Raw genomic sequence first — 17,678 nt, 5'->3', positions numbered from 1 at the left:
GGGAGGAGTGGGCCTCACACACCAGAAAGCTGTGGTCCTTTGCTGACCTTTACATGAGCGGCTGTGAGGCGGCTGATTCGGGACCAACCGGGGTCACCGTGTCTGTGCCCCCCACGCATTTGGGTGGGCCGATGCACTGGGCAGGATCTTATGTAAACTCAAGTATGAGGAGGCACCTGACGTACTGAGACCGGGGAGCTGAGGTGTGAGCCTTCATTCTCCATTCTCTTTGTATGATACAGAACATTCGTGATGTCTCTGAGGTATATCTTCTTGTTCTTTCATGTTTCCAAAGTCCCTTTCCAAAATAACACCTCAGTGTTCTGTGTTTTGGACATTCAAAGGAAGAAAATCAGATGGCAGTGGCTTCATGATTGGGGTTTCATTCCATTCTCCCAGGAGCACTCCCGCCCTGGGTCTGTAGGCTGCAGCCATCAGCTGGGAGCGGGGGTGGGGAGGCGCGGAGCAGGAGGCCCCATGTTGGGAGCAAGCACAGGCACCCCACCCCAGCAGGACTCCTAACATTCGGGCAGAGTCCCACAGCCTTTACGCGCCACAGCCAGAGAGAAGGGGGCCTGGCTGCCCAGCCGGGCGCCTGGACTGAAGACCAGCTCTCCACCCTCTGTCCTGGAACCCACTCAGCTCTCAGCTAATCCCCTTCCTCCTTGTCTGAAACAGGCAACTCCAGGCTTCTCACAGAAGTGTCTTCTGTGGGCACCCACTGAGGTTGAGTTCACAATAAGGATGGAAGGACAGAGCTGCCGGGCAGGGTGCAAGAATCACACACACCAGGTCTTTCAAAGCACATCATTTAAAGTTTTGGGCACTACAGGCCTGACAGGGACGATCTGGCTCCTGCAGTCCTGCAGGTCTAACTGCAGCGCTTCAGCTCCATCTTGGCCACTGCCGCTCTGTGCACCTCATCAGGGCCGTCGGCAAAGCGCAGGGCTCGAGCCCTGGTGAAGAACTGAGCCAGCGGGTAGTCGCTGCTTAGCCCTGCTGCTCCGAAGGCCTGGCAGACACAGGGCGGGAGGGGAGGAAGCCCTGGGTGAGCCCTCGTCTCTGAGCGCCCCAGGAACAAGTGCCTGCTCCTAAGATCTCAGAACGGCTCATAACAGCTGCCTTCCCAAGCTTGTCCCCTGACACCTGTGTGATAACGATGTTCTGGAAGACTTCAGGTGGGGCCGCACTTGCCATCCCAGGGATGCCAGACTCCCAGGTCTGCTCTGCTAGGTGACTTCTGCCATCAGGAAATCCCTCTGTTGGGGCCAGGGATTGAGATTTGGGAAGGAGGCATCCCTGCACGGTTAGGAGGCTGGGCCTGCTCAAAGAAGAACCTAGGTTCCCCAAATCTGAGCTCAGCTCCTTTCAAGCTGAGTGACCCTGGACAAGACACTTCACTTTCCTCTGCTTCTGTTTCCACATATTCAAAATGAAGGTAGGAACAGAACCCCTCATAGGGTTGTTCTGAGGAGGAAAAGGAAAGTCACATGTGGTGAGTGCGACAAAGGGCGGCTCTTAGTTTACAGGAGGTTGGGCAGCTGAAGGAGAGGGAGTTTTGCATCTGTTGTAAATGATTCAGACGAATCAGCGACTCACCATCTGCGCTCACCTGAATAGCACGATTAGTCACTCGGCAGGCCATGGACGGGGCCACCATTTTAATCATGGCAATATCCAAAGCTGCGGCCTGCAAGGAAGAGGAGGTATGCTTAGGAGGGCAGACCCGAGGGCTGAACACTTGGAAGAACGATCAGTTTCACAGGGAGGAGTAGAAACAATAGCTCAGAACAGAGAGCTGAGGTCCCGCTGGACCACAGGCCTTGCCTGGTGTGTGGTCCCTGCCCAGCACTGACGGTGGGGGGGGGGACAGCGGGGTGACTAGGAGGGGACTCAGGATGTTGTGCGCTGTGGGTGGCTGTCTGGTCAAGGAAAGACTCAGGACGTCTTCCCAGCTGATGGGCAGCATCACTAGCACACACACAGGGCAGAGTGGTGAGTGGCTCGTGCCTCATTCAGGGTCACGGCCAGCTCTGTTTCCAAAGGGTAAGTGGAACAAGGCCAGCCAGGACTCTGGGGAGTTGAGCGGCAACCATCTGCCCTCAGTCTGGGATTTTAATTGAAGCCCCCGAGAGCCCTCACACCCGGCACTAGAGTGCCAAGAAACAGGGAACTTGAGCCTGGGTCAACCCACTGCTACCGAGGCCTCTCGGCTAAGGGGTGGAGGCCCCATGGAGAGATGGAGAAGGCAGGGGTCAGCATGGCATCGTACCTGGCTGTTAGAGGCCCTCAAAAAGAGCCATTTAAAGAATAAAGTCACACTTGAAAATAAAGCTTCTCCTCTGGTTAACTCCATGGCTTACTCTTAGTTTGCTGGATGCCCGGAAGTCCGGGTGGGGCCGTAGCTCAGGCTGGGGCCCTGGGGCCCTGTCAGGTCCACTGTCTTGAACCCAGAAGGTCACTGGGTCAGTAAGACAGAAAGTTCAGTCCTCTTTTATTGTACCTTTTCCATTTTTGAAAAGCTGCTCAAGTAGTCCCAAGGAGAGTTGAAGCAAACTTATTTATGTCAAGGAGCCAAGTGCTTTCTCCATGGTTTGCTGAGTGGGGAGGAAAGAGTCAGCATCTAGAGATTCCCGGGCCTGTGTCCCTCACCGCGACCTCAGGACCCGGCCTCTGTGAGGCCCCTCGGCCCCCTACCTTATTTCCCGCCACGTCCATGACATGGGCAGCTTTCAGCACCAGCAGCCGGGCCTGCTCGATCTCCACTCGGGACTGGGCAATGTCTGCCAGGACCGTGCCCTGCTCTACCAGGGGCTTCCCGAAGGCCACACGGGACTTCGCCTGTGGACACAGGAGACAGGACGGGAGGCACGGGGCTGTGCCCTGCAGAGGAGGTGGGTGGAAGCACACAGGAGAGGGCTGGAGGGGAAGGGGGGCAGAAGCGGGACCGTGCAGCTCAGGTGCCACTTTGCCAGCTCTCCAGCCACTGGAAACTCCCAGGGAGAAGAGCCGGAAGCAGACAACGTTCGTGGGCACCGTGGAGCTAGTCAACGTGGTGGCTGCACAAATTACCACCAGGAACCCCTGTACTCCAGCCATTCCGCTCCTTCTGGGCAGGCTCGGCTGCCAGGCAGGGACAGTGCTTGATCTGAGCTGCCTCTGGCCCAGGGCTATTCTGGGAACTAGGCAGTGACTGTGGGCACCTCACACAGGCAGGGGAGGGCGCCCTCTGACAGCAGGGCCTGCTTCACGTCCTGGGGTGCCCTCAGGAGCAAAGTCTGGGTGCCAGACCCCCCTCTTGGGCAACTGTTATTGCAGTGGGGATTCTACAGTCTTTGAAAGTTATAAGCAATCAGAAAAACGTATAAGGGACCTATCCCCCACCCCCCCTTTTTTTTTTTAACTAAAAACAGTTAATGACAAATAATATTACTCATGGCAGAAAATGTATCCATTTTCAGACAAACAAAAAAAAGAAAAAACATAAACACCTGGTATTCCATCATCTAGTCACACTTAATATTTGGTGGACACTTTTTTGTATGCATAAACATACATATGCAGTTTTTACAAAAATATGGAGTCATACTCTTTATAATGCTTTGTAGCCTGGCTTTTTTTTTTTCATTAAGAGCATCTCTCTATATATCAAGAAATAGATTTCTACAGCATCATTTTGGAATTTCACTGCATGCCCATAACCAGGATTATCTGACCAGGCTCCAGTTGTCAGCCTTATAGGTTGTTTCCAATGTATTATAGTCATGGCTGTGGTGAACCTCCTAGTATTAAATCTAATTACTCTCTTGAGACCAAGTCCTATGAGTGGAATGGCCACGTCAATACTATGGTACCTTCTAATAAGACTTCTGACACGTACAGTCAAACTGCTCTGCAGGATGGGACTGGAGACTATACCTGAGCTCTTAAGAAAGGAGCATTTTCTTTAAAAAAAAAAAAAAAAAAAAACCCAAAACCAAAAAACTACTCAGTCTCAACTAAAAAGGTTGAATCTCAGGTTTGCTCAGTAATCTATGCACACCAGACCATCTCTGTTCTTTGGACAGTATTTTGTGAGATATTTTGGAGGCTCAAGGGTTTGCTTCATCTTTGTGAAACTGATATCACCAATCTGAATTACCATTGCCAGCAAGAGCTTTCTTTTGTGTGGGCCTGCAACCTTTGAGGGGGTCAAAGAAGAATCAAGTTTTGGATGTGCTTGGGGAGGAGGATGGCGCAGGGCTGAACGCTGGAACCCTAGGTTCTCCCTGGTATCTGATTTTTAAAGATGACCTGGTAGCAGGAATGGTCATCAGTAGACCATGACCCTGTGGACCTTGGAACCTTGCCCGCTGCTGCTACAGAGCCTGGCCTTTTCCTTCTGGTCACCTCAACAGAGTGAGGCCCATTCTGCTCTGAATTTGAAACTTTAGCAAAGTAGCAGATGCAAAGCAAAGACAGGGACACAGCTTCTTGTAAAGAATATCACCTTGCTTCACCAGCTAAGTCTGCTCTCAGAAAACAGTTAGGATTTGAAGTTTGATAGGAAAACAGATGGGTCGTTCTGGTACAGAAACAGTCGCAAAGGGAAGTACTCACTCGGGCCTTCATGAGCGCCAGCGCCCTCTCGGAGTACCCGATCAGCCGCATGCAGTGATGGATCCTGCCAGGACCCAGTCGGCCCTGGGCGATCTCGAAGCCCCTGCCAGGGCCCAGAACCATGTTCTCCTTGGGCACACACACCTGCTCAAACAGGACTTCGCCGTGGCCACCTGAAGGACCCAAAGGGTACCCATGAGCCATCTGCCTACTTGTTTTCCTCAGATGTGTTTATCTCATCTCCTGCCCTTTTGTAGCCTTCTAACTGGAACATGGTTGAACATGTTGAACAGGGAGGGAAGGAAGGAGTCTCTTAAAGATGGGAAATAAATCACTGATTTATAATATCAAATGGATAGTTTGGCATTCCTTTTATAAAACATGACTAACTTAAGCTGAATCTCCTTGGCGGTATGTGACTCTAATAACGTAGTGATCCTACAGAAACACCCAAGGCAGAACGTGAACACCATCAGCAGAGAGAAGGAGCCCCTGTGAGAGGACTTCCAGGCCTGGAGGTCGGCTGTCCACCCTGGGGTCTAGAAGAGAAGGTCTGGGGGGCACTTCCTGCCTCCTGCTCTGTCCTCTGTGGCCTCCTTACCTCACAGAGTCCGGCTTATCTTCTAAGAATGGAAGAGAAAAAAAATAAAGGGATAAATGCCTGTCTGAAATTTGCCTGCATGGTTGATACTCATGGATGGAGTTGAAATGCAGGAGCACATGGCCTTCCAAATGTCATCAGACCCTTACAGGTGTTACTTCCTGCAGTGGAAGTGCTGCCCAAAGCCTTTTCCCCAGGCCCAGACCCAGACCCACACAGAGAGGCGAGCTGCTCCTGGGGGGCCAACCTGGTGCGTCCTCCAGCCCATATACCGTCAGAGGCCGGATGATTTTTATCCCCGGGGTATCCATGGGAACCAAGAGCATGGACTGCTGCCGGTGGCGTGGGGCATGTGGGTCTGTTTTTCCCATAAACACGCAGAGTTGGCAGCGAGGATCCAGGATGCCTGCCAGGAGAAGAGAGAGACCCCGTCATCCGACGCGAGGCCATCAGATCTCCTTACACACGCAGTCCTGGCCCAGGGAAGCCGAAGCCAGTGAAGAGAGGGCCCTTTAAGACTTCACATGATCAGACGAGGACGTGCAGGCCCTTGACCAGCAGTGAGAGCAATTGGTTTCTGTGCCAGTGAGGAAGGAATCCAACATCCTAAGAGCAGTTTTTTTTTTAAAGCACCAAGTCAAGTTGAAAATGTAGTTTGGAGACAAGAAGCTGAAAACTGCTACTTTATTACTGGCAGCCTGTTCTGCTTTTTTCCCACAGGCAGTGGAAACATGATGGCTTTGGGCACAGGCTTCAGAATCCTGCCAGCTTTGAACTCTGGGTTCCCTACTTGCTAGTTCCCTACTTGCAAGTACCTTAGGCAAGTGACTCTAGTCACTTCTCCATCCTAGTTTCCTTCTCTGTAACATGGGGATAATAACACGGACCTTCTGGGGAGGGGTGGGGACTCAGCACATATGGAGAGCCCTGCAGAGTTAACGCCTGGTGAACAACAGGAGTATGACCAGCCCTTCTGCTGAGGCACACCTGACCTCACAGCACGGAGAAGCCATCAAGGAAGTGACCTCCTGCCTTTCGAAAGGGAGATGCCCACAGCAGAACCGAGAGAGAGGGGAGTGAAGCAGAGGTTCCTGGGAACTGTTATGTGGGGTCACCTGGTAACCCACGTAGAACCTCTGGTTCTCCCAGGGTTTGCTGCCTTTTCTGAGAACAGACACAGAATCTCCTTTGCATCAAATGGAAATGAAGCTAGTCCCTCCCACAGTTTCTCAGAAAACAGCCAGGCAGAGAAGACATGCTTATCAATGCAGACCCACATAAGTATGATTGAAAAATGAATTTCAGGCCAAATACCTGAGATCCACCACTTGTGACCATTTATGACATAAAAGCCATCCTCCTCTTGGATGGAAGACTCAATGTTGGTGGCATCTGAGGAGGCAACCTGAGCGACAGCACATTCTGATTAGAGCTGGTCCTGCAGTCCCTGATGGCAGAGCGCAGATGGGGTCGGGCGAGGGTCTGGCCTGATGAGAAGGAGTACCTGCGGGTGACCCAAGCAAGGTACCTGGGGCTCAGTCATAGCAAAACAGGAGCGGGCCTTTCCCTCCAGCAGCGGAATCAGCCAGCGGGCCTTCTGCTCCTTGGTGCCGTATCGCACCAGGAGCTCCATGTTCCCTGTGTCTGGAGCAGAACAGTTAAAGATCTGGAAAGGAGAAAAAGCAGAAAGGTGACTCCCATATCCATATTCAAAACTTCAAACACCCCAGAAGCATGCACCCGGGCTCCTTCCAAGTCACAGGCCCTCTGACACCCTCATGAAAGTCCTTCCTCTCCCCAAGGAAATGCAAAGACCCACAACATTCTGAATATAGCAGCTCAGAGCCTCTGAAGCTCAACCACGGAGCTCCTAGGGGGAGAGAAAGGAGACTGGAGCTGGTGGGCTGGGGCCCATGGAAGCCAGCCAGGCTGTGCTCATCTGGGCCCTCACTTCCCAAGTAGATGCCCACCCCAAGCTGCTTTCTTGCTGTGGCTCCAGCCATCTGCCCACAGTGTCCTCCCCCATAAGAAGTCTGAGTTTGCATCAGTGCTCCTGAGTCCAGTACAGCTGCAGGGAACCCCATCGGCCCAGGAGGGTGGCTGAACTTGTGTGGAGGACAAGGATTTCCTCCCACACTGAGAAAGACATTAAAGAAGGTACCTCGGGAGCGTACAGAGATGTGCCCATGACCTCACAAAAATGTGCGTACTCTACGTTGGTCAGCCCTGCTCCGTATTTTTTCTCGGGATCAGTCTCCACAGGTAGAAAAAGGTTCCAAAGTCCTTCGGCCTTGGCTTTCTCCTGTCACGGGAAAAAGAAGTCAGGGATCCACAGAGTGTGATTTCATTTTATTTTGTCCCGCGGAAAATAACGAGGCCAGTCCAAACCACTGGGCTGGATACAAACCCTGCAGATCTGTGGGAGGAGAATATGAGGGTGCCTGGAGACGGCCCAGTCCTAACAGTGACCGTGGCAATCAGTTCACTTCCCCGGTGTCCACATCCCAGGCGCCCTACGTACACCACCTCCATCACTGTTAGCATCACTACTGTCGCCACGACGCAGCTTAGAACTCACTCCATGAGCACAAGAGAGTGATGGGTCCTTTAGTGAGCCTGCGGGGAACCAGCCTAGGACAGTTGGCGGCAGCCTCAGGTGCTTTGATGAGGTGCCTAAGGACATCCCCTGATCCAGCTTCCTTTATGAGGCACAACTTTGTTCCTGGGAAAGTAACTCTGGGTTTCTGAACGTAGCTCCCAACATGGAAACTAGGAAGTCTAGCCTGGGGGTCAGGAGCCCAGGCCCTGAGTCACACTGCTTGGTTCAGACCCTGCCCCACCACACCTGCTGGGAGACCCTGGGCAAGATACCAGAGAGCTCCACGTGGCAGTTTCCTCATCCGTGAAACGGGATGTCACCACCCACGCTATCAGTCATGGCTACTGAGTGAGCAGTAGGAGTGGATGGTGACTAACTGACGGGAAAAAGGAACCGCGTGGGAAGGTTATCAGGAGCTCAGATTAGAGAAGGAGGCTCAGAAATGGACAGCAGCCCAGGCAGCACAGCTTAGGACAGACACTCTGCACTCCTGCTGTGCAGTGAGTGAGTGCCAGTTGTTTTCTCTCTTGAAAACACTGTTTACTCTCTCAGTTGCAGGAAGGGCCAGCCCGGCTGGCCTAGCTTGGCTCAACATGCCCACTTCCTGGCCGGTGGGGGGGCTGGGTTGGCACCTGGACTGACAGCTCTGCCAGACTGTGTCCAAAGGTGGGCGGGGAGGCCCCCAAATGAAACTGGGGTGCTGCTACCCAAAGAAAGGGGAAGGGTCTCTAGGCAGCCAACCAGTGCCCACAACACCCACCTCACTGGGTGGCTGGGGAGATGAAATGAGGTAACACACAGAATATAAAGTGCTGGACTGAGAAGCTGGGGGCTGTACTAAATATTAGTGATGATGGATATTCTTCGCACTGGGAGGTGACCAGCTGGCTGACTTTTCCATTACATTGGGCCTGGGCTCTAGGACATGTACTTCTAGAATCAGCACATACACTCGGCTCATTGCTGTGTTAAGCTAATTAGCTCAGAGTGCAGCAACCAAGGAGAAGAAGGACAGATTAACTGGAACAAATGAATCAAGAAGGGAAGGGAAAAGTAGGAAGGGAAGCACGGGAGTTCTGAGAGGAGGAAGAATAAGGGAATAAATATAATCGTCTCCTTGTGGGAGGGGAAAAACCCCACAGATTTGAGCCCAGAAGATCTGGACTGAGTCCAGGTGCTATTATTTCTAGCTGTGTCCCTGGACAAGTTCAATTCCTTATCTTTAAATTGAGGTTCTTAATGCTTACCTCACGGGATTTGTGAGATGCCGTGTAAAAGTCAAATACTTCTCATTTATGGGTAGTAATGACACTTTGGATAAAAGCCACGAGCCATAATTCCACCACACTCCCCAAAAATCTTAGTTGTCATTATGATTCCCATTTAGGTATGACCACAAGTAGAATGTACCCTAATCTAGGTTTTTCCTATGCCTTCATTTTAGAGACTAGAGTGTGTGCTTTTCTGATGCTTCTGTGCACTCCACGGGTACGTCATATAGGCGAGGACTAAGTGTGCAGGCCAGTAGGTGGGGGATAGGGCACAGATTGGAGCACAGATCGGTAAGCACCTTCTTGATGAAAATTTGGCAATATTTGTTGAAACTCAAAATGGCCTCATTCTTAGAGCAGTATTTTTACTTCAAATAAATGATGCTGTAGAAACAGTAAATGGACACAGAAGCATGTAAGAGCATTCAATGTACCTTCCTTGCACAGGATCCAACCCCCCCCCCTTTTTTTTAAGATTTTTTTGATGTGGACCATTCTTAAAGTCTTTATTGAATTTGTTGCAATATTGCTTCAGGTGTTTTTTTTTTATGTTTTGGCTTTTGGTCAGGAGGCATGTTGGATCCTAGCTCCCTGACCAGGGACTGAACTCACACCCCCTGCATTGGAAGGCAAAGTCTTAACCACTGGACTGCCAGGGAAGTCCCCCAACACCTTCTTATTCTGGGGTGCTCTCTCACTGTATAAATTTTGGTGGCATCAAGGCACGAGCATGGGACCTACACCTGACTGGCCAAAAATTCCCACCTCAATCTTGGAATCCTGAGGAAGCATCCAGCAGAGACCTCCCGGTTGCTGCCCTAGTGACAGCCTTGGCCACGCTCCCTGCAGCCAGCCTTCCCTTGGCTTCTACTGTCTCTTTCAGGTGGCTCTTCAGCCTCCCTGTCCATGTTAGCAGCTAGCTGCTAACTCTCCTGCTTAAGTGACCCAGAGTGACCTAGACTGAGATCCCCACAGTGTCCTTCAGCCAGGGGCAGGGTAGACAAATTATGGTGTACCTGCAATGTGGTCCTCTCGGGGGTCCATCTCCAGGAACTGATGTGGGAAGGCGATACATCATCAAATAACATAAGCAAGTGGGAGATTCAAATGTATAAAACAATTTCATGACAATAGGAATAATAATAATATGTTATAGGAAAACAGAGCTGGGAGGCTAATAAACCAAACTGTTGACATTGATTAGCTCAGAGGGCAGAGAATTTTAGAGAACTCTTTCTACTCTTGCCACGTTTGAGCTCTGGTTACTTTGCGATAGGTTTGTAACTAGGAAAAAAGAGATGACGCTATTTCTTTTTAAAGTAGGTGATGGTTGCATCACAGGCAGAATATGTGCTCCTGAAGACCTCAAATAACTTAAGAACTAACACAAGCCAAGACTAATCCTGAAAAAGAACAGCAGGAATTTCCGTTATCAGCTAAAGTGGTGTCACCGTGTGTCAAGAGCATAAACACAGTTTATACTGGCCCTTCAACTTTGATATTAGGGATTCTTTAAAGAGAGCCTTATTTAATTGATACAATTTATATCAGTTTGTTTCAAATTTACGTGATTCAGATATGCATAAAATGAGCCCACCGGCCTCAGGGTTACAAACCACAGACACGGCATTGCTTTGCCTGGCTGAGTATGAGGCCGAGACACGGTCACACAGAAAGAGCAATGAAGTGAAACTGAGTGATCTAGAGCTGGCTCTTTCTAATGATGGTGGAAAGCAGAGATCATTCAACTTGGCCCTCCCATCTCTTCGCTGACTGGGAGGGAACAGATGTGGCCGGCGTACGAGCTGAGGTTGGGCCTTGCTAACGAGGTCTCCCCACATCTCGAAACGCTGCTTTACCTTGAGATCTTCGACCAGTAGGGGAGGGGTCCACTTCTCGGCTGAGGCCTGGTGATGCTGCAGCTCTGGCTCAGCGGGGTACACGTGCCGCTCCATAAACTGCTTCAGCCGCTGATACAGCTCCCTGACTGGTGGGGAAAGGCCTTCTGGAGAGAAGACCAGAGCTCCCTTTGAGACATGAGCTGGGGAAGAGTCTGTCGAGGTGACATAACTCCTCATGCCTGGGGTCCTTGGCAGGGACTGTGGCCTGGCCCGTGTGTGGTGGGACCTTGTTAACGGTTTGGTGGCTGGCATCTCCTTGAAAACCCGGAACCCTTCTTTGACTGCAAAATCCCATGCCAGGTTAGACATAAATTCAGTCAGCTTTCCAGTTTGTTCCGCAGTAGCCGAGCTTGCATGCCCTAAGCAGAGGCAAAGAAAACCAGTGAATACCCCCCAAATAACCCTTAATAGTGATGCTAACATGTGACAGTATTGTTCCATCAACCTACTACCACTTGCTGAGCATTTGACCTGCACCAGATTCAGTGCTAAGTGCTTGACATGCATTATTATAGCTAATTGAATTCCTGGACCTACATGACTGTTTCAATCCCCACTTTACAGACAAGGATCCAGGTCTTAGGGAGGAGACGTGCCCAAGCTTACATCAGTGGGCTGGGAGCAGAAGTTGGACTCAGTTGGCCTGCTCCCTGCTCTTTATCTCTTCTTTTCCTAAAGAAACTAAATTAAATTGGGAATTCCCCATATCACTTCTGCTGTCACCTTGGGCTATAGGAAGCCCTGCCATGAAATTCATAATAATAGTGTCACAGGGGATTGGATTAATGGCTAGTTCCTGGGCACCATTTTGTCTAGATCAACACTGTCATCAGCGTCACAGAAGTCACTCTAGTCATGCTCTGTTTTTTTCTTTGCTTAATACACACATCAAGACTTTTTTTAAGAAACGATTTTTGAAAAAAATTAAGATGTAGTGTACATACATCCTCTTTAGAAAGTATACAGTTCTGTGAGCTTAGTCAGGCAACCACTGCCACCATCAACATCAGTACACATATTCCCATCATCCCCAAACTTCCACGGTGTCCCTCTGTACTCAAACCTTTCCCCTTGCCCCTGGGGAACAACACTGATCTATGTTCCTGTAGTTTGTCTTTTCCAGAATGTCATATGAATACATATGTCATATTCTTTTCAGTGTGGCTTCTTTCACTCAGTATATCTGGGATCCATCCATGTGTCTCCTTATACTGTGAATATTGCCTTTTTATAGTGGGATTTTTCAGTCAGCTCATCTGGATTATTTTTAGCATTTCCATGTTCTAAAGAGACTGTTTTCCTCATTTGCTTTGTATCAATAAATGGATCTTTGCAGAGGCCTATTTTACTTCTGGCTCCTGCCAATGGTCAAGTGCTAGTCCTCAAAAGAACTATTTCATTGCAGCTTTGGTTTTAAAGATATTATGCTATTCCTTACAAGTTGGGAACCAGATCCATCTGCTACACAGCAGGGAATGCAGCCCACTGGACCTCAGCAAGTCTTTGCTTGGCACCTTCTGGGTACTGGGTATGGACCCAGGCCCTGGGGGGCCAGCTGGGAATCAGGTAACCCCCTTCCCTGAGTCACAGACTTACAGCGAGGGCCACTGAGCACGAGTGGGCTAGGCTACATTTTCCCCTCCTAACTCAGACTGTACAGGTCTTATAGAAGGGAAGGATATCCCCCCCTTAACATTCATTGTTATTCATAATGATTTTTTTTCTATTGTTTTCTTTGTTTCTATTTCATTTATTTCTGCTCTCATCTTTATGATTTCTCTCCTTCTACTAACTTTGGGTTTTGTTTGTTCTTCTTTCTCTAGTTCCTTTAGGTGTAAGGTTAGATTATTTGACAGTTTTCTTGTTTCTTGAGGTAGGATTTTATTGCTATAAACTTCCCTTAGAACTGCTTTTGCTGCATCCCATAGGTTTTGGATTGTCGTCTTTTCATCGTCATTTGTCTCTAGGTATTTTATTTCCCCTTTGATTTCTTCAGTGATCTCTTGGTTATTTAGTAATGTATTGTTTAGCCTCCATGTGTTTGTGTTTTTTATATGTCCTTTTCCCTGTAATTTATTTCTAATCTCATAGCGTTGTGGTCGGAAAAGATGCGTGATATGATTTCAATTTTCTTAAATTTACCGAGGCTTGATTTGTGACCCAAGATGTGATCTATCCTGGAGAATGTTCCGTGTGCACTTGAGAAGAAAGTGTATTCTGCCACTTTTAGGTGGAATGTTCTATAAATATCAATTAAATATATCTGGTCTATTGTGTCATTTAAAGCTTGTGTTTCCTTATTAATTTTCTGTCTGGATGATCTGTCCATTGGTGTAAGTGAGGTGTTAAACTCCCCCACTATTATTGTGTTACTGTCAATTTCCTCTTTTATAGCTGTTAGCATTTGCCTTATGTATTGAGGTACTCCTATGTTGGGTGCATATGTATTTATGATTGTTGTAACTTCTTGGATTGATCCCTTGATCATTAGGTAGTGTCCTTCCTTGTTTCTTGTAACATTCTTTATTTTAAAGTCTATTTTGTCTGATATGAGTATTGCTACTCCAGCTTTCTTTTGATTTCCATTTGCATGGAATACCTTTTTTCCATCCCCTCACTTTCAGTCTGTATGTGTCCCTAGGTCTGAAGTGGGTCTCTTGTAGACAGCATAGATATGGTCTTGTTTTTGTATCCATTCAGTGAGCCTGTGTCCTTTTTTTTTTTTTCTTTTCTTTTTGTGGTACGCAGGCCTCTCACTGCTGTGGCTTCTCCTGTTGCGGAGCACAGGCTCCAGACGCACCGGCTCAGCAGCCATGGCTCATGGGCCCAGCCGCTCCGCAGCATGTGGGATCCTCCCGGACTGGGGCCCGAACCCATGTCCCCTGCATCAGCAGGCGGACTCTCAACCACTGCGCCACCAGGGAAGCCCCTGTGTCTTTTGGTTGGCACATTTAATCCATTCACATTTAAGGTAATTATCGATACGTATGTTCCTATGACCATTCTCTTAATTGTTTTGGGTTTGTTTTTGTAGGTCCTTTTCTTCTCTTATGTTTCCCACTTAGAGAAGTTCCTTTAGCATTTGTTGTAGAGCTGGTTTGGTGGTGCTGAATTCTCTTAGCTTTTGCTTGTCTGTAAAGCTTTTGATTTCTCCATCGAATCTGAATGAGATACTTGCCGGGTAGAGTAACTTGGTTGTACGTTCTTCCCTTTCATCACTTTAAATATATTGTGTCACTCCCTTCTGGCTTGTAGAGTTTCTGCTGAGGAATCAGCGGCTAACCTAATGGGAGTTCCCTTGTGTGTTATTTGCCATTTTTCTCTTGTTGCTTTTAATAATTTTTCTTTGTCTTTAATTTTTGTCAATTTGATTACTATGTGTCTCAGCATGTTTCTCCTTGGGTTTATCCTGCCTGGGACTCTCTGTGCTTCCTGGACTTGGGTGGCTATTTCCTTTCCCATGTTAGGGAGGTTTTGACTATAATCTCTTCAAATATTTTCTAGGGTCCTTTCTCTCTCTCTTCTCCTTCTGGGACCCCTATAATGTGAATGTTGGTGTTTAATGTTGTCCCAGAGGTCTCTTAGGCTGCCTTCATTTCTTTGCATTCTTTTTTCTTTATTCTGTTCCGTGACAGTGAATTCCACCGTTCCGTCTTCCAGGTCACTTATCTGTTCTTCTGCCTCGGTTTTTCTGCTATTGATCCCTTCTAGTGTATTTTTCATTTCAGTTATTGTATTGTTCATCTCTGTTTGTTTGTTCTTCAATTCTTCTAGGTGTTTGTTCTTTAATTCTTCTGGGTCTTTGTTGAACATTTCTCACATCTTCTCGATCATTGCCTCCATTGTTTTTCCGAGGTCCTGGATCATCTTCACTATCATTATTCTGAATTATTTTTCTGGAAGGTTGCTTATCTCCACTTCATTTAATTGTTTTTCTGGGGTTTTATCTTGTTCCTTCACCTGGTACATAGTCCTCTGCCTTTTCACTTTGTCTATCTTTCTGTGAATGTGGTTTTCATTCCACAGGCTGCAGGATTATAGTTCTTCTTGCTTCTGCTGTCTGCCCTCTCATGGATGAGGCTATCTAAGAGGCTTGTGCCAGCTTCTTGATGGGAGAGAGTGGTGGTGGGTAGAGCTGGGTGTTGCTCTAGTGGGAAGAGCTCAGTAAAACTTTAATCCTCTTGTCTGCTGATGGGTGGGGCTGAGTTCCCTCCCTGTTGGTTGTTTGGCCTGAGGTGACCCAGCACTAGCGCCTACAGGCACTTTGGTGGGGCTAAGGGCAGACTCAGGGAGGGCTCAGGCCAAGGAGTACTTCCCAGAACTTCTGCTGCCAGTGTCCTTGTCCCCCGTGGTGAGCCACAGCCGCCCCCCCCCCCGCCGCCTCTGCAGGAGACCCTCCAACCCTAGCAGGTAGGTCTGGTTCAGTCTCCTATGGGGTCATTGCTCCTTCCCCCTGGGTCCTGATGTGCACACTACTTTGTGTGTGCCATCCAAGAGTGCAGTCTCTGTTTGCCCCAGTCCTGTCGAAGTCCTGCAATCAAATCCCACTAGGCTTCGAAGTCTGACTCTCTGGGAATTCCTCCTTCCATTGCCAGACCCCCAGGTTGGGAAGCCTGACGTGGGGCTCAGAACCTTCACTCCAGTGGGTGGACTTCTGTGGTATAAGTGTTCTCCAGTTTGTGAGTCACCCACCCAACAGTTATGGGATTTGATTTTTTTGTGATTACGCCCCTCCTACCATCTCACTGCAGCTTCTCCTTTGTCTTTGGATGTGGGGTATCTTTTTTGGTGAGTTCCAATGTCTTCCTGTCGATGACTGTTCAGCAGTTAGTTGTGATTCTGGTGTTCTCACAAGAGGGAGTGAGCGCGTGTCCTTCTACTCCGCCATCTTGAACCAATCCTCGATTTTTTTTTTCTAACAGAGGGTACAAACTGTTTTCTTAATTTTCGTTTCCTTAGTAGGATCTCACTCTCAGAGTACTGCTTTGTCTCTTGGAAGGTCACTTGTTTGCGCTTGGGTTGATTTAAAACTATCAGTTCCGATATATTTTCCCAAATGTAATCCCAGCAGAAAAGACCACATCCATGACTGACGTCTTCCTAAATTGCAGCCACCAGCACTTTTTCCTTTCTAGAATTTCAGCAGCCATCTACAAGAAACCTAAACTTCAGTAACCACTTCTTAATGAAGGAAAGTGATACTTGGGGTCAGCTGGTACAGACTGTAAATCAGCCCCCAGGCTCTGGTCAATGTTGTCCCTCTGCCAACCTAAGGATGAGCCCAAATCTCCTGTGATGACATCACAGAGAGAATGCCTTTGAAACACATTGTTCTTCTCCAAAACCCCCTTTCCCAGGGTGATACCAAGTATCGCAACTGTTAAAAAAAAAAAAGAAAAGAGACTTTAACAGTTAATTAAGAAGACAAATGCGCAGAAATAATACTTGTGTTCAAAGAGTTGAGTTTTTTGTTTCCCTAATCAAATGATTTTATCCTATTCTTTAAAAAAATGGACTTCACTGTTTTTACATAAGAAAACTAAGGCACTTCCTCAGTATGTCTGCTGGCCTTCCAGGTAGGAGGGAAGGGAGAGCACAATCAAGATCAGAGGAACAGGGGCCTGAAAGGACAGCACATCTGTTTTTCCATGTGGTGGCAAACACTGGCGTGTTTTGCCTCTGAGGCCAAGACAAGTTTGAGGCCAAGCCAGCGGCTCACAGGATCTTGGAAACTGTCAAAGGGCTTCCTGACAGGCAACTTGAGGACAATCTGGCGAAGTTTATTGGTGTAGAGATTCTAGAATGAATAATTCTGTTTTAAAAACTGAGATATAATTGACATAATGGGCAAAATCGATCCAGCTATCCCCAGCCACTGGAGCAGAACCCAGCGAGAACTTGGCTGCCCACTAGAAAATACCCACAGGCAATCAGGCCTGCACATCACTGTTTGGACTTAGCAGCCATTCTGTTTAATTAAATGTTTCTGGTGACCTTTCACTGTAAAACCATAACAAAAATTGGGAAATACTGGCTTAGAGCTGAGACTCTCCAAAAGAAGAGAAAATACCATTTCCAGGAATTACTGCTTATTGAGATCACGGAGGGTTAAACTAGAAATTCTCCAGATGCTGAATTTTCTCTGGAAAAATCACAACCTTCTATTGCCACTAACACCTGGCACAGTACCTGGCCTAGGAGAGGCTCTTGTGAGTAAATGGATGATCAATTCCCCTATTGCAACTGCCTTTCTCAGAAGATTCTGGCACCCTGGCTGAGAGCGACATGCTGCCAGAAAGCCTCGGGTATTGATGACCACGAAGCTAAGATATCCCCATAGTACTAGCAAACCCACTGCTGGGCTTCTTTCTACGTGCCTTTTAAGTTTTCATCTCAGAAAATTTCAAAGACAAACAGAACTAGACAGAAGAATATAATGAACCTAAAGGTTTCTACCACTCAGCCTCAACAATTATCAAAGCATGGCCAATCCTATTTCACCCTCTGCCCTCCCCACCCCCACTGCCCTGGATTTTGCTAAAGTAAATCCCAAACACCACATCATTTTATTTATAAACATTTCATTTATGTCTAAAAACAAAGACTTAAGAACACCCACAACAATACCATTATCACACTTAAACAACAGTTAACTATGACGCCTTAATATCATCAACTCTCCAGTCAGAATTCATTTTTCACTGACT

General features: G+C 48.1%; 1 protein-coding gene across 6 annotated transcripts in view; it reads right to left on the bottom strand.

Moving 5' to 3' along the window:
- Positions 1-333: 333 nt before the first annotated feature.
- ACAD10 (acyl-CoA dehydrogenase family member 10) overlaps positions 334-17,678 on the bottom strand; it is a 51,180-nt gene continuing 33,835 nt past the window's right edge. The window contains exons 13-21 of one of the 6 annotated variants that reach the window (XM_081252641.1): positions 10,930-11,330; positions 7,362-7,502; positions 6,729-6,866; positions 6,515-6,605; positions 5,448-5,606; positions 4,600-4,772; positions 2,698-2,841; positions 1,600-1,690; positions 334-1,012 (exon numbers count right to left, since the gene is read on the bottom strand). In XM_081252641.1, coding sequence (XP_081108767.1) covers positions 924-1,012; positions 1,600-1,690; positions 2,698-2,841; positions 4,600-4,772; positions 5,448-5,606; positions 6,515-6,605; positions 6,729-6,866; positions 7,362-7,502; positions 10,930-11,330 — 1,427 coding nt within the window. In that variant the 3' untranslated portion in view covers positions 334-923. Of the gene's footprint in view, positions 1,013-1,599; positions 1,691-2,503; positions 2,598-2,697; positions 2,842-4,599; positions 4,773-5,415; positions 5,607-6,514; positions 6,606-6,728; positions 6,867-7,361; positions 7,503-10,929; positions 11,331-17,678 lie in introns of those variants that run through there. The other 5 variants (XM_081252640.1, XR_014017341.1, XR_014017342.1 and 2 more) reach the window with 5 other exon arrangements.

The sequence above is a fragment of the Mesoplodon bidens genome, assembly GCF_964165515.1.
Source record: "Mesoplodon bidens genome assembly, chromosome: 13".
In the NCBI taxonomy this organism is placed as follows: domain Eukaryota; kingdom Metazoa; phylum Chordata; class Mammalia; order Artiodactyla; family Ziphiidae; genus Mesoplodon; species Mesoplodon bidens.
Note: the sequence above shows the minus strand (reverse complement) of the source record. Positions and strands in the feature narration are given on the sequence as shown.